Source organism: Hirundo rustica, chromosome 4, assembly GCF_015227805.2.
Source record: "Hirundo rustica isolate bHirRus1 chromosome 4, bHirRus1.pri.v3, whole genome shotgun sequence".
NCBI lineage: Eukaryota > Metazoa > Chordata > Aves > Passeriformes > Hirundinidae > Hirundo > Hirundo rustica.
Window position 1 is genome coordinate 40,454,359 of NC_053453.1, and position 14,907 is coordinate 40,469,265.

Genomic DNA, 14,907 nt, shown 5'->3' on the forward strand with positions numbered 1-14,907 from the left:
AGAAAGGAATATTCACTGGCTCTTGCTTCTTGCTTGTCAACCTGTGCAAGGATTTGTCTACCCCAGATGTGTATAGATATAATGATGCTTTTAGGCTTTTTGAATAGATAAACAGAAAAAAAATTCTGAGTAGAGACTACTGAGTGTTATCCAATCATTGTTTTAAAAGTTTGTAGCATTCAGTCCCATCATTAAGAAAAGGATTTCAGTAGATAATTGCCTTTTTATTGTGTTCATGACTATTAGCATATGCAATAAGTATTTGAGAATTTTTAATAAAAACCAGAAAATATCAGTGAAAAAATACCAAGGTACAAAAAATATGATTTTAATTTTTCAGGATTTACTTTAGTAGTAGCAGTAGTAAACTGATTAAGTGGGTCATTGAAACATTTATTTCAGTGCCTGAAGACCCGCCTAACAACATAACTTTTCAGAAGATACCAGATGAAGTAACAAAATTCCAAGTAACATTTGTGCCACCATCTGAACCAAACGGAAATATTCAAGTGTATCAAGCTATGGTTTACAAGGAGGATGACCCTGCTGCCATCCAGATCCACAACCTGAGTGTCATTGAAAAAAAAGATCAGTCAGTCACTGCCATGATAGAAGGACTAAAAGGCGGACATACCTATAATGTCAGCGTAAGAACTGATAGATTTTGGAGGGGGGGAGGGTACTTTTTTTCATTGATATAAGTGTGAGATTAGTTTGAAACTTTGGCTGAATATGAGATTTTCATGCCAAGAATGTTAGCTGGGGTGCAAAGAAAGGCAAGTCTGAGGAACAAGGGGATCAATGAACAGGATAGAATGAGTGGTAGCAGAATGTATCACTAGTCTGGATGACCAGTTCATGTGCTTAGTAAAGCAGTTTGTGACACATAGTCACAAGCACAAGACTAAATTTCTCTCTTAATTCCAGTACTGGCATTGCTCACTGGACATGAAAGGTCCAGTTCTGCAAGGGGAGCTTCCTAAAAGTATGTACATGAAGTACTTTCAAATAGTCAGGGACTGGGACATGAGAGGAGGAAAGATCATTCTTTAAGTGAGTTTGCTTACTCCTTTTTTAAGACCTACATTGTAAGCAATGAAATGTTACCACACCTGGGATTTCAAAGCAATATAAAGTAAGTTCTGGCCTGCTGTGAATGACAGAAGGAGAGTTTTGGCATTCATTGTTGCTGCAGACATATCCAGAACTGGCCAATATGAAGCTATTACAATACTCATTAAAAGAAATCTTTGGTTTTTTTTAAGGTATATGCAATTAATGGTGCTGGTGCAGGGCCAAAAATTCAATTGAAAATAACCATGGATATTAAAGGTATGTCCCGTAAAATACACTGTATCTGAAATGTCTATAAATTCTGAAGAAATTGCTGTTCCACCTGTGAGTACACAGCTGTGTGCCTTGAGCTACTATTTAGAGGCTGCATAATATAATATAATATAATATAAATATAATATAATATCATATATAATATATATAATATAATATAATATAATATAATATAATATAATATAATATTATATTATATTATATTATATTATATTATATTATATTATATTATATTATATTATATTATATTATATTATATTATATTATATTATATTATTATTCTTGAATTGTAGTGTTTCATTTTGCTGATCATTTGCTATTTGTGTCAAAATAATACTGTAAAGCATATGCAAACTCACTGAAATAATCAAATCAAGTTCACTGTTTTAGTCACCATTAGCAAACAGCTTCAAATATGACGTAGGAATAGCTAAGTTTGCAGTATCACAGTTGTTGTAATAAACAAAGTCATCAATTGATATTAATTGAAAAATTAAAACTCACTCTTTTAATTGTTTTGTTTTGTTTTTTTTCTTTTAATTGAAAATTATATACATAGGCATTTATCAGAATATAGTTTTTGGAGGCTTAAGACAATAAGTAAAAAATTAAGTTGTCCCGGAACAATGTATCTGCAGTGAAAATATTGTAAAACAGAACTCTGTGGTGTATCTTTGCTTAAAAACAGAACCGCCAAGGCCCAAAAAGAAACCAGCACCAGTTTATGATGCCAATGGAGCATTACTCGTCACAGCTACAACAATTACAATCAGAATGCCAATATGTTATTACAGTGATGATCATGGCCCTATCAAGAAGATACAAGTTCTTGTTGTGGAAGCTGGAGGTAGAATTTAACAAGTTCCCTTGAAAACTGTTTTCAGGTTCAGGCTGTTTGTCTTTTTCATTTTGGTTTTCTTGGGTTTTGGTAATTTAATTTTAGAAGACAGACATCAAAGTCACTTCTGCTGTAGCAACAGCCCTAAGGGCACACAATACCTGTGGGCTGAGTACTGGATTCTGGGAATGCTTTCTAGTGAAGTGTCCTCCATGCTGCTTGAAGCCACCAATATTATTCCATCCCTAATTTTATCACTATAGATCTTTATTTTCTGTTTCCTTGGAAAACTCTCCAACATTTGACACTTGTGAGTAAAAATAAAGAAACTTTGGGGGTTTGGCAAGGCATTTAGTGTTGCCCATAAAAGAATGCAGCCACGTGCAGTTGATATTTCAATTTCATTACGGGGGCAGCAGGAGTTATATAAATCCCTTCTGTAGACTCTGGGTAAGAATGAGACCTCTTGTATGGGCTGATGAATATTTACTCATATGAACAGCTCTGTGAAACCTTTTGAGTAATTGCTTACCAGTGTGAGTGGGAGTTTTATGATAAGACATCATCTGTTCAGGCTTACTTTATCTAAGAAGGACAAACTCCAGGTATTTAAATACCTTATTTTACTTGGTTTAAAAGTATAGAAGTAAAGTATGCACATTAAGTGAACTCACCTTAAGTGTCTCACCTTTTGCCGAATTTTGCATTTTAGCACCAATCCTAACGACATTTATTTCATAGCTATTGCTGTGATGATTCTCTTGAACTGAAATGTACATACCATGCTGAGTAACATTGTGAAGATTTTTCTCATGAGCTGCTGGGTACCATGCACATATGGAAATCTAGTAATTTAATTTATGAAACAATTCTTATTGCATTCAGACTAAAGCATTTTTACTGGATTTGCTAGCTAGCCATGCTCAGTTTTGAAGTCAAGTGTCTTGTGCAAGTAATATATTCTACAGGCAGAACTGCTGTGTGAAATTGCCCCACACATTTTCTAGATGTGATTTAGATGGCTTACTCAGAGTTAATAAAACATGGATAGTGCGCATAGTAAGGAAATTTAGGTTTAAGTGCAAATTCAGTTACAGACTTATTTGTGTAAATTGCACCAATAGCATGCTAAGCTCTTAAAAAAAAATAAAAATTCTAGGTATCTTCTTTAATTGCAGTCTTGTTAGTATGTAAAATATATATATTACTTTCTTGACAATAGCTCAGCATGATGGGAATGTTACCAAGTGGTATGATGCCTACTTCAACAGACCAAGGCCATATTTTACAAATGAAGGCTTTCCAAACCCACCATGCATAGAAGGAAAAGAAGATCTGAGTGGGAAAGAGGAGACATATGTCATAGGTGCTGATACTACATGTCTGATACCAGGCAGTCAAGACAAGATATGTAATGGCCCACTGAGACCAAGAAAGCAGTACCTGTAAGTACATTTGTCTCCATGTTTATCCAAGAGAAAGATTAAAGTGCGATATGGAATTATGCAAACACTCAAAACATATAGTTGAATTAGAAAAGGAGGAGATTGAACTGGCCATCATATGTATGTAATTTTTTATTTTGGCTGAGCATAGATATGGGAGATAATTTTTTTACAATATTTTTCAAGAAAAAGATGCTTATTGAGTTCTTGAATTAAATAAATCCAAATTCAAGATAAGTAATTCACTTCAGGGTTTTCTATACATTTTAAGATTTGATGCTGAGTTCCTGATGTCTGTCATAATGTCACTTTTACAGGTGAATAATGATTTTAAATTATGTTATACTAAACATTTTTAGTTTGTAAGTGAAACCATATTTAAGAAAATGTACATAAACTTTATTTCATTAGTTTTCCTGGTTTTCTTTCACAGATTTAAGTTCAGAGCAACTAACATTAAAGGACAGTTTACAGATTCTGACTATTCCGACCCCATTGAAACATTGGGTAAGACTGTAATTTACTAAAGTATTTCTCAATTTCTAAAGAGTCTACACAATCCAATGTTTCTTTTCAGTTCAGTGGTTTTCATGAAGTCAATAATCCCTGTTTGTTGGATGTAGCTTAACTAGAATGGCTGAAGAAATATATCCACTGTCATGTATGTCCTTCTGAGGTTGTCAAGAGATTCTATGTCAGCCTGGACTGTTAAATGAAGAAGTGGTATTGATAAAGTTTGTTAGCAGAGATTTAATTATACCAGTCAAAATGTTGCCAGGATAGTTCATCTTGTTTGGCAAACTGCCAGTAGCTATTCTGTTTGTGCCATTTCCTTTTGTGTTGGATGTAGAACTAATACTGGACACTCTTGGCTGCATGACAAATTGGCTGGGGAGCTGGGCCCAAAGAGTGGTGGCCAGATGGAGTTCCATCCAGCTGGCAGCTGGTCCCTAGTAGAGTTCCCCAGGGCTCAGTATTTGGCCAGTCTTGTTTAATGCCCCTGTTGATGACCTGGCTGAGAGGATCTAGGACAAGCCCAGGCAGTTTGCAGATAACACCAAGTTCAGCAGGAGTGCTGATCTGCTGGAGGGCAGGAAGCCTCTGCAGAGGGATCTGGGCAGGCTGGATCAATGGGCTGAGGCCAACTGGATGAGGTTCAGTAAGGCCAAGTGCTGGGTCCTGCACTTCGGTCGCAACAACCCCAGGCAGTGCTGGGGACATAGTGGCTGGAATGATGCCCAAGGGATAAAGGATCTGTGGGTCCTTGTCAACAGCAGTCGAACATGAGCCAGCGTGTGCCCAGGTGGCCAAAAAGGCCAGTGGCATCCTGGCCTGGATCAGCAATAGTGTGGCCAGGAGGATCAGGACAGGGATTGCTCCCTTGTACTTGGCACTGGTGAGGCCACACCTTGAGTGCTGAGTCTAGTTCTGAGTCCCTCAGTACAAAAACATTGAGGTGCTGGAGGGTGTTCAGGGAAAGGCAATGGAGCTTATGAAGGATCTGGAGCACAACTCCTGTGAGGAGCAACTGAGGAGGCGGGGGTCATTTAGGCTAGAGAAAAGGAAGCTCAGGAAAGATCTTATCACTCTCTACCTGAAAGAGGGTTGTGGCAAGATAGGTGTCAGTCTCTTCTCCCAGGTAGCAATCAATAGGACAAGGGGAAATGTGGTGACAGGGGAGGTTTAGGCCAGATATAAGGAAACATTTCTTCACAGAAAAAGTGTTAAGCATTTGAACAGGCTGACCAGGAAAGTGGTAGTCACCATCCCTAGAGGTATTTAAAAGATGTGTAGATATGTAGGGGTGGCACTTAAAAGATGTGGCACTTAGGGACAGGATTTAGTGGTGGCCTTGGCAGTGCTGGGTTAGCAGTAGGACTTGGTGATCTTAGAAGCCTTTCCTAACCTAAATCATTCTGTTCCAGTGAGCTTAATGGCAGGTCATCTGAGGGCATGACCCTTTAGCCCCTTCATCCTTTAGTTATAGAAAAAGCTCCATACGAATTAATAAATTAATACTGCCTAATAGAATCCATCTGGTTCTAAAGTCACTGGCCAATAGGCCAGCAATTATTTGGTCTGAAATCAAACATAAATCCTTCATGGCCATGTTGATATACCCCCGAAATTGGAAATAACATCTCTTGTAGCAGATTGTAATAAGATCTGTAAGTTCTTTTAATATATTTGTAAGTCAAAAACTTACTCAGCTAAGTGTTAGCCCTGACTTTCTGAAAATGGATATCAAGACAACTGGATGAGTACCCAGAAGAATTTTAGTGGGCACATATTTTTCATGTGGCATTCGTCTTCTGTGATATGAGCTCCCTTATTTATCTAATCCATTTTAGGAATGTGTTACATGATCTGATACTGAAGACCCTGAAATGCTAATTCACTACCTGAATATTCTGAAAGGATCTGGTACTATTTCTCCAGCCCAAAATGCTATGGAATGTGCAACGTAAAAGTTGTCTTTATATGTTCTGACTTTTAAAGGTTTTAGCAAATGAAGCAAATATTTTCCCCGGTAAGGGAAATATAGTGGGTCTAATCAGGGAAAAAAATACTGGAAATTAATCCAACTGTATCTAGGCCTCTGGAATTTTCTCCTTTCTCTTTCTCTTTTCTAACAGAAAAATCTGCATTAATTAGTGGCAGGCAGGTAATGTAATTAATTTCTTTATGTATTGTTACTGAAAGCTTGTGATATTTTCTACCTTGTACACAGTAAATAAGCAAGATCTGCTTGTATGCTGAATAAAATGTAATACAGAAAATACAAAACAGGGATAAATTCCTCAGACATCCATGTCTCCTCACCCCATCCAATGCCTTCTGTGCTAAACTTTAACATCAAGCTTGGCTTTTTAAGGCTAGACTACAGTATACTTTTGTCTGGTCTTGAAACTATACTTCCCTCTAGCCACCCCCCGGCTCTCACTAGCTCAGTTATTCAGGGGGTTTAGGGAAATACATTTCCAGAGAGACAGAATAAAGATTTCAAAAGAGTGGCTCTCACCCCCAGCTTCCGTCCAAGCTTTATTCTCTATGTGATGCTCCAGGAGGCCAAGGACAGAGAGAGCGAACCAGGAAGAAACAGGGGTATATCAAGTTTTGGGCCAAGGAAAGGTATTGGCCCTGAGCAGGGTCAGGAGTAGGTATGATAGGGAAAAAGGGTTAAACTACATAGCACAGGCTTCAGGGGGATTATGAGGGGAAAAACCATTCCTCAGAGGAACACAACATCTCCCCCTTTTTTGTTTAAGAACATTAGAAGAAGAACATTAGGTTACACGGAATGTGGGTTTTCCCACCAATTACAATTGGTGGGGGAGTCAACCTGCTTTAGGTTTGCCAACTCTATGTGGTTGACTTCTGAGGTAGAAGGTATGAGACTATTGATAGCCTTGAAAATCAAACAGCGTAGGATCCCAAACGCTATTGTTACAAGGAAAAGAATAACAAGAAATAACAAAATGGTTTTAACTATAGAAGTCCACCACCCTATAAGTCCCCAGCCTTTGAACAGTTCTTTGATCCAATCCTCAGATTCTTGCTTCACTTGTCCGATCAAGCTGTTCATGCTTCGAAGGGCAGCATGGATGTTTGGAGCTTTCGAGGTCAAGTTTAGGCAACATAGTCCCTCAAATTCCTGGCATTCATGTCCATGATGTAACAAGAGATAATCTATAGCAGCACGGTTCTGGAGAGTGGCCTGTCTGGTAATTTCCTCATCTTCTAGGAGAGAGCTGATGGTGGTAGATGTTAAATTTGCCTGTTTGACTACTCAGCACTCTAGATGGCCCAATTCACCTAGAGCTTTGGCTGCTGCGACCCACGGAAGGAACGGGGACACAGCGACTCTTTTTGACTTGGCCCAATGAAAAATTTCTGAATTACAATTTGGATCCAATTGGTCAGCACTTCTCTTTTGAATTTTGTTTGCCGATTTGTTTTTGTGAGTCCATTCACCAATTAAAGTTTGGTTGTGTGTCAATACGGACAACTGCCCTATGGTACATGGCCCTCCTAAAAGCCAAGACAGAATTCCTGCCCATAATGGAATTCCTACCAGACAGGTGGACATAGGATTCTCTGTTGATGCAGTGGACAAATATATGTTTTCCTGCGGAAGTGTCTGTGCCAGTGTCACCCAGACATTTTGACATGGCTGAGGGATGATCCATGCAGCTGCCAGACTGTTCAGCAACAACAAGATGACAACTTGTATGGGGTTCATCACAGGGTTGAGTGTGAGGTAGGCTTTCTCTAAAAGGAAAAACAAACATTTTTAAAACATGTTAAAAGTTTCTGTTTCTGCCGGAAGGAGTCCACATCTAGGAAGATTCTTTCTCCTCCAACCGGCGGTGTCTTCTTTTGGAGGCAACGGCTACTTGCCTCTTACCCCCTTCGGCTGGAGCTGGATTTTTAGGGACAAAAGGTTTCACCCACTTCTGGGGAATCCACTGAGGGCCTGAGGGAGTGGCCATGCACACATAGCCACGACCCCAGGTCACGAGCTCACAGGGACCTTTGGTTTCCCAAGTTTCTGGATCCCTAATCATGACTGGTGGACGCTGAGACAATTTGAACTGATTGCCCCTGTTAAAATGGCGTACCACTGGTGGACTCATGTTTTCAAATGAACAGTTCAGAAAATTGATGGTAAACATGGCTTTGCAGAGTTTCTCATGTGGAGACATCCACACAGTTGTACTACTCTGTCTAGCCAGGACCTGTTTGAGCGTCTGATGTGCTCGCTCAACCACAGCTTGACCTGTGGGGGAGTGAGGGATGCCAGTTTTATGTTCCACTCCCCACTGCTGGACAAACTCCAGAAATCCCTTGGACGTGTACGCTGGGCCGTTACCAGTTTTGATTTCTTTTGGAATCCCCAACACTGAAAAAGCTTGCACTAGGTGTTTCTTGGCATGTTCAGTCTTTTCCCCTGCATGGGCAGAGGCGTACACTGCACCTGAATGTGTGACAATGCTTACATGAACATATTTGAGGCGTCCAGAACTAGGAATGTGCGTGATGTCTGTCTGCCATACCTCACAACTGCCAAGGCCCTGGGGGTTAACTCCCATACCCATCGATGGCTTCGCTTGGACCTGGCAGTTGGGACAGGTGGCCACAATGGCTCGAGCCTGGCTCCGTGTTAGCTGGAACTGACGGATCAGGCCTGGTACATTCTGATGGTATTGTTGGTGACTCAGCTTTGCCTGTTGGAAGATATCAGGGAGACATGCATTTTCAACAGGTGCAGCAAGGGAATTTGCCTGATGATTCCCCTCTGCAATTTCACCTGGCAAATCAGTGTGTGATCTTACATGCATCACATAGAACGGATGTTCTCGATGAGAAATTAAATAAATTAGCTTTGAAAGCAATCTGAAGAGATGTTCATTGTCAATTTCTTTGAGCACAGCCTGCTCCACTCTGGACACTACCCCTGCCACGTAAGCAGAGTCTGTTACCAAATTAATTGGTTCCAAGAACTTCTCAAAGGCTCTTACCACTGCAGCTAGTTCAGCCACTTAGGGGGATCCCTCCACAAACTCCACATCAGCTTCCCAACGCTGTCTGAGGATTTCTCCAAGTCATCACCGACTTGTGGGAAGCCCCAGATGTGTCCGTGAACACTGTGAGAGCCTTGAGTGGTCTCCGACTCCTCTACTCAAGAGGAATGAGGTGGAATTCCTCATTGAGCAACTTGTGAGACGGGGCATGGACTGATATTTGTCCCCTGTAGCTGTCCAGAGACAATTGGAGACCAGCATTGCTCTGGAGCAAATGCTCAAACATCTCTTTGGTCAATCTCTTGGGAGAGTTCCTTCCCTCCTTAGAAAGTTTGACCATCCATTTACATGAATACATGTAAAGTCACAACCAGCCAGTTCACACAATCTCACCCTTGCCTTCCGAATCAGTTGAGCTATCAACTCTTGTGGCTCAGTGATGATCTTGGATCTTTGGTGAGAGAGGAAGACCCACTCTATGATCAAGAGTGAATCTCTCTGCCCCTCGATCCATTGAAAAATCAAACCATGCAAATGTGGCAGTTTTCCTAGAACAATGAATTGGAAAGGTATGTTTGGCTCACATTGATGAGCCTGCCTTTCTGATAAGGCTTTCTGTACCTTCTCGATTGATGTCTTTGCCTCTGGGGTGAGTTCCCTGGGAGAAACCAGCTCCTTCTCCCCCTTCAATAAATTGAAGAGAGGGTCTAAATCTTCATTTGTGAGGCCTAGCCAAGGTCTTACCCAATTCAAAGACCCACACAAGGAGTGGAGATCTGTTAAGGTTTTGGGATTACACTCAATTTCCAATTTCTGCGGAACAATGGTCCTTGCAGCTATTTGTAGACCCAGGTACTTCCCAGGTGGCATCCTTTGAACTTTATCTTCCTGCAATTGAAATCCAGCAGAGGTTAAAACCTTAACCGCTAGGTCAAGCGTGTGTTGGAGTATAGAGTCATTGGGGGCACACACGAGTAGATCATCTATGTAGTGAAGGATGATGGCATCCTTTCTCTTGGCACGTACCGATGACAGTAATGAGGCTACGTACTGTGGGCATATGAAAGGACTAGATTTCAGACCTTGGGGAAGTACTTTCCAGCGATATCTCTTCATTGGGGCTTCTCGATTAATGGTAGGAACCGAGAGTGCAAACCATGGGGCATCTTCTGGGTGTAGAGGAATTTGGAAGAAACAATCTTTGATATCTAAAACAGCCAATTGCCATTCTCGAGGGAGCATTGTTGGAGAAGGCATCCCTGGTTGGAATGGTCCCATGTCCTCTATAATTTTGTTTATTTCTCGGAGGTCATGGAGTAACCTCCACTTGTCCTTTCCCGGTTTCTTTATTACAAAGACTGGGAAATTCCAGGCGCTTGTTGTCTCTTCTAGGTGACCTTGAGCCTCCTGCTCGTCCACAAGCTCCTCAAGCGCCTTGAGCTTCTCTTTACTCAATGGCCACTGTGCTACCCATCTTGGGTTATTGTCCAACCACTTTAGTTTGTGGGTAGGGTGCTCCACAGTGGCTATTTTCAAAAATCCTGGGGTGTCTTAGGAATGACCAGTTGGACTCCCCACTGTGACATGGTGTCTCTCCCCCATAAGGGAGCCTTATATTCAGCAACGAATGGACAGACATTTGCCAATTTCTCATCAGGTCCCTCAATTTGCACTGTTTTTTGAGATTTTTGCCATTGTGATTCCTCCTATGCCCTGAAGTTTGCCTGCCACAGGTTGCAACTCCCAATGTGATGGCCACATGCTCTCAGGTATAAAGGTAACGTCTGCATCAGAGTCGAGCACCCCCTCCACATGGAGGTGGTCTGACCCACGGGCTAAATTACATGCCAGAGAAGGTTTGTTCTCCCCCACCACCTCCGCCCAGTAGACTTCTGGTGATTTTCCATCCGCTAGGACCTCAGCCGGAACAGGAATGGCCTGGGCAAGAACTTGACCCTCTACCAGGTAGAATGGTGGGTGTATGCAGCGTGCCAACAGCATGAGGCCTGTTATCTTTCCCTTAACGGTCATGGGAGCTACCTCAACCTCCAAGGGTGTGTGTGCTGTGTCTCCAATAACAAAATACTCACTGTTCGGTTCCATGTGGTTAACCTTCATGTCCTGTAAAATGTTTTGCAGGTCCACTGTAATTACTGTCCAATCAGTAGATCTGAAATGAAAACCTTTGGTAGTTACAAGCCTGTATCGGCCTCGTGGCTGGCATACCTTGTTAGTTGAACATTTGACATTTTTATTTTTCTGTACCCCCACACCCTGCGACCTGCCCTCCACCTTTTTTGTTAAGAGAGACACATTTGCCACGGTATGGCCTTGTAAATTTCTTTCTTGGCGCGTCAAGGGGATAAAATCTGGGCCGCGCTGTGAATTCAGTTTTTTTGATTTTTTGACTTGCGTTTCTGGTTTTCTGGGCAGGCCTTGGTGAAGTGTCCTGGCCTTTTGCAGCGGTGGCAGATGATGTGCTGCAGCTGGTCTGATGACATCGGTTGCCTCCTTGCTCCTGGTGCTGCATCTGCCACAGGCTTTGGGTGTGTCAGTCCTGGATTCCTTTCAGGTGCACTGAAAAGTTCTGCTCTCCTGGAACAGGCTTCTATCATCTGTGCGAGACTAGGCGATGGGTCAAGGGGAAGGCTAAGAATGATTCTACGACAAGTCTCATTAGCATTCCTCTGAGCCATCTCCTTAATCAATTCTGCCTGTACCATGGGGTCTTGCACTTGTCTTTCCACTTGACTTCTCAGACAGTCCACAAACTGCAAGAAATTCTCTGAAGGAAACTGTTTAATGTTAACATCACTGGTCTTTATCTCAGGTGATGGAATCTGATAAAAAGTCTTTTCTGCAGCATTACAGATCTTATCTAAAACTGACTTGGATAACAACTGAATTTGCTCATTCACACTAGATAAATCACCTTCACCGCACAAATGATCATGTGTGATGTCATTGTAATCGCTGCCCTGAGCATCAGGAACTTGCTTCTTGTTGTTGTTTTGTTTGTTTGGTTTGGGGTTGTTTGTTTGTTTTTTGTTTTGTTGTGTTGTTTTTTTTTTTTACTAGAACATTTGTAATTTTTTTTCTTTAAATATTCCTAGTAAAGAACTGTTACTCCTATTCCCATATCTTTGCCTGAAAGCCCCTAATTGCAAAATTATAATAATTTGGAGGGAAAGGTGTTTACACTCTCTATTTCAAGGGAGGCTCTAGCTTTCCTTGGCAGACAACTCTTTCAAAACCAAGACAGGCAACTTGTAACCTTTTTGTGAACTCAGATGGCTAGTTCCATAAATCACCGTGGGGCAACTGGTAGTCCTGTGTAACTATACCTTTTCCATGTTAAATATAAAGCTGATGAGACAGGAAATAATCAAAATGGGGTTTCCTGACACTGTTTTTCAATAGAAATGGTCCTTATGGTATTTTATTATTGCAGTCTGTAATCATCATGTACTGAGAGCAGCACTTCAGAATTATACATCATGTTATTCTCTATTTTGTCTCCTTTCCCATGCCCATGATTATCTCTATAGACATGTCTACAGAGATACGTTTAGTCCTGCCCCGTTGTAAAGAAGCATGAGAAAATGTTGTGTGTTTGTTGTTGTTGTTGTTGTGTTGTGTTTTTTTTTTTTTTTGTTTTTGTTTTTGGTGTGGTGTTTTTTTTTTTTTTTTTTTTTTAATTCTTGATGGGCATTCTACCAGCACTGTTTTGTTTAATAATATCTGCATCTTTTGGATTAACAGTAATGGTGCATTTTAACTCACTTCACTGTTCAGTGCAAAATAGATAGAACTTTTGTAGAGGTTTCTTTGGGTATTCTTCTGTTCTTTCACATTGCTAATACTTTTGCCCTATCACAGTGAAAAGTGAGTGGCAGGAACTTTTTCATTCATTTTCTCATCAAAACATTTTTGTCTGTACTTGCTATTCTATTCTATTTTCTTTACCTAAGATTAAGTTTTTTCTTACCTTGTAATGTCCAGTGTTTCATCTAAAATTTTAGTAATGGAGTGGAAGGATTGTTTCAGGTGGTTTTTCAAACTATACTGAATTCTGTTGTCTGTCACTTCATACAGGCCTGATATTGCCTATTCATGTTGATGTCAGTCTACAATAATTTCACGCTTTCTTCTGATAAATTTCTATCTAGCCTACTGTTTCCTGTGCTGTATTATTGTAGGTGATTATTTCTGTCTACATGCAGAACCATGTACTTGTTCTTACAAAATTTCACTCCACTGTTTTAAGGTGATTTCAGGTAAATCAGGATCATTTTGAATTTTAATCACATCTGGACTGTGGATGTCAGTCCAGATCATCTGCAGTGTACTCTCAAATCTGAAAATCACAAAGCCTAGGCAATGATGTTTCCCAGTGTGTCCTTGAGATGATATTGTCCCTTGTCTGGGGAATAGTTTCATATGGCAGGAAGCAGTACATTTTCTCCATCTCCTTGAGGCTAAACAGGAGCTAAGTTTTTCTACAGTGGATCAGCAAGTGAATATCAACAAAAGGGAACAATACCAGCAGTAGTATTCACTTGTTTTACTTATTTTCACTGTTGCCTAAGAGGAAAAAGAGGGTGAGTTTTGTTTTAGGTACAGGATTACAGGAAGGGTGGGAAATACTTTAAATTACTCCCAGAAATTTAGCATTATACAAGTTCAAAAAGAGGCCTAGAAACGACTAACCTAAATAGTTTCAGTTTCAGACTGAGCTTTTATTCTCACCTGGAAGGACTGATTAAAATACCAACACCTTTACTTTTCTACCATAGAGGCCTTTATGATTACTTTTGACATACTGGTGGTTATTCCTAACAATGTCACCAATTCTCACATAAACCAGGAGCATGAGTTAATGGTCAGTGAGGCAGATTAATCCAGAAAGTTCAGATCTTATCACTAGTTCAGTTCTTTCAGCAACCTTAGAATACCTTTAAAATAGTGTGTTTTACTTTGTGTCTGTGAGTGGCAGCTGCAAGTCTCATTGCTTTAGAGTTGTGCTCTTCCTTTTCTACCTGAGGAACTCAGGCAGTCCCGCACAGAGACTGAAGCAGAAGCTGAACAAAGGTGAGTGTTCAGACTGATGTTACTGCAGTATAGATTGACCTTAATCTGTTTAGCAGGTAAAACTGAGAAACACCAGGTGACACCTGGACATATAGCTGTATTATAATTATGTACTGGACAGATGATCAATGCTTAAGAGCCCTTGCATACACTGTTTCTGGTTTTGTTATATTTTATCACTGAAGCTCCTCAACAAACATGAAATGGGTGCAGTTACACAAAGTCTAAAAGGATCTGTCTTTCATTATTCCCTACTTTCATGCTGTCAGAAATCTAAAAATTCTGAAAAATCTATGTTATATTAGCTTTCCACTTTCTGTTGCAGGACTGACAGGAAGATCTGTGGAAGTTGTCCCTGCCGTTACTGTGTGTATACTTTCAGTTGTTCTTTTGGTGGCTGCAGTATATGCTTTTGCGAGGTGAGATTTATATATCCTAGCCATAGCATGTTTAAGAAAAGTTGAAATAGTCCTATAAATGTAACTAATCTGTAATTTCAAAATGTCTTGATTTTCGGTGTTTTTTTTTTTTTTTTTTTTTTAAAGTAGAACTTTAGGGAGAAACTCACAAAGAATTTAGTCTAGTGAGTGTAACCTCCATAGATGAAGAAAACCCAACTTCTCCAGAGGGTAAATTAGAGGAATAGCCTTTCTTAACCTTT

General features: G+C 40.4%; 1 protein-coding gene across 1 annotated transcript in view; it reads left to right on the forward strand.

Moving 5' to 3' along the window:
• PTPRQ (protein tyrosine phosphatase receptor type Q) overlaps positions 1-14,907 on the forward strand; it is a 105,108-nt gene that overhangs the window by 63,452 nt on the left and 26,749 nt on the right. The window contains exons 28-34 of the mRNA XM_058420365.1: positions 403-647; positions 1,266-1,332; positions 2,036-2,194; positions 3,408-3,630; positions 4,064-4,137; positions 12,341-12,346; positions 14,572-14,665. Of these exons, the coding sequence (XP_058276348.1) occupies positions 403-647; positions 1,266-1,332; positions 2,036-2,194; positions 3,408-3,630; positions 4,064-4,137; positions 12,341-12,346; positions 14,572-14,665 (868 nt within the window). The remainder of the gene's footprint in view (positions 1-402; positions 648-1,265; positions 1,333-2,035; positions 2,195-3,407; positions 3,631-4,063; positions 4,138-12,340; positions 12,347-14,571; positions 14,666-14,907) is intronic.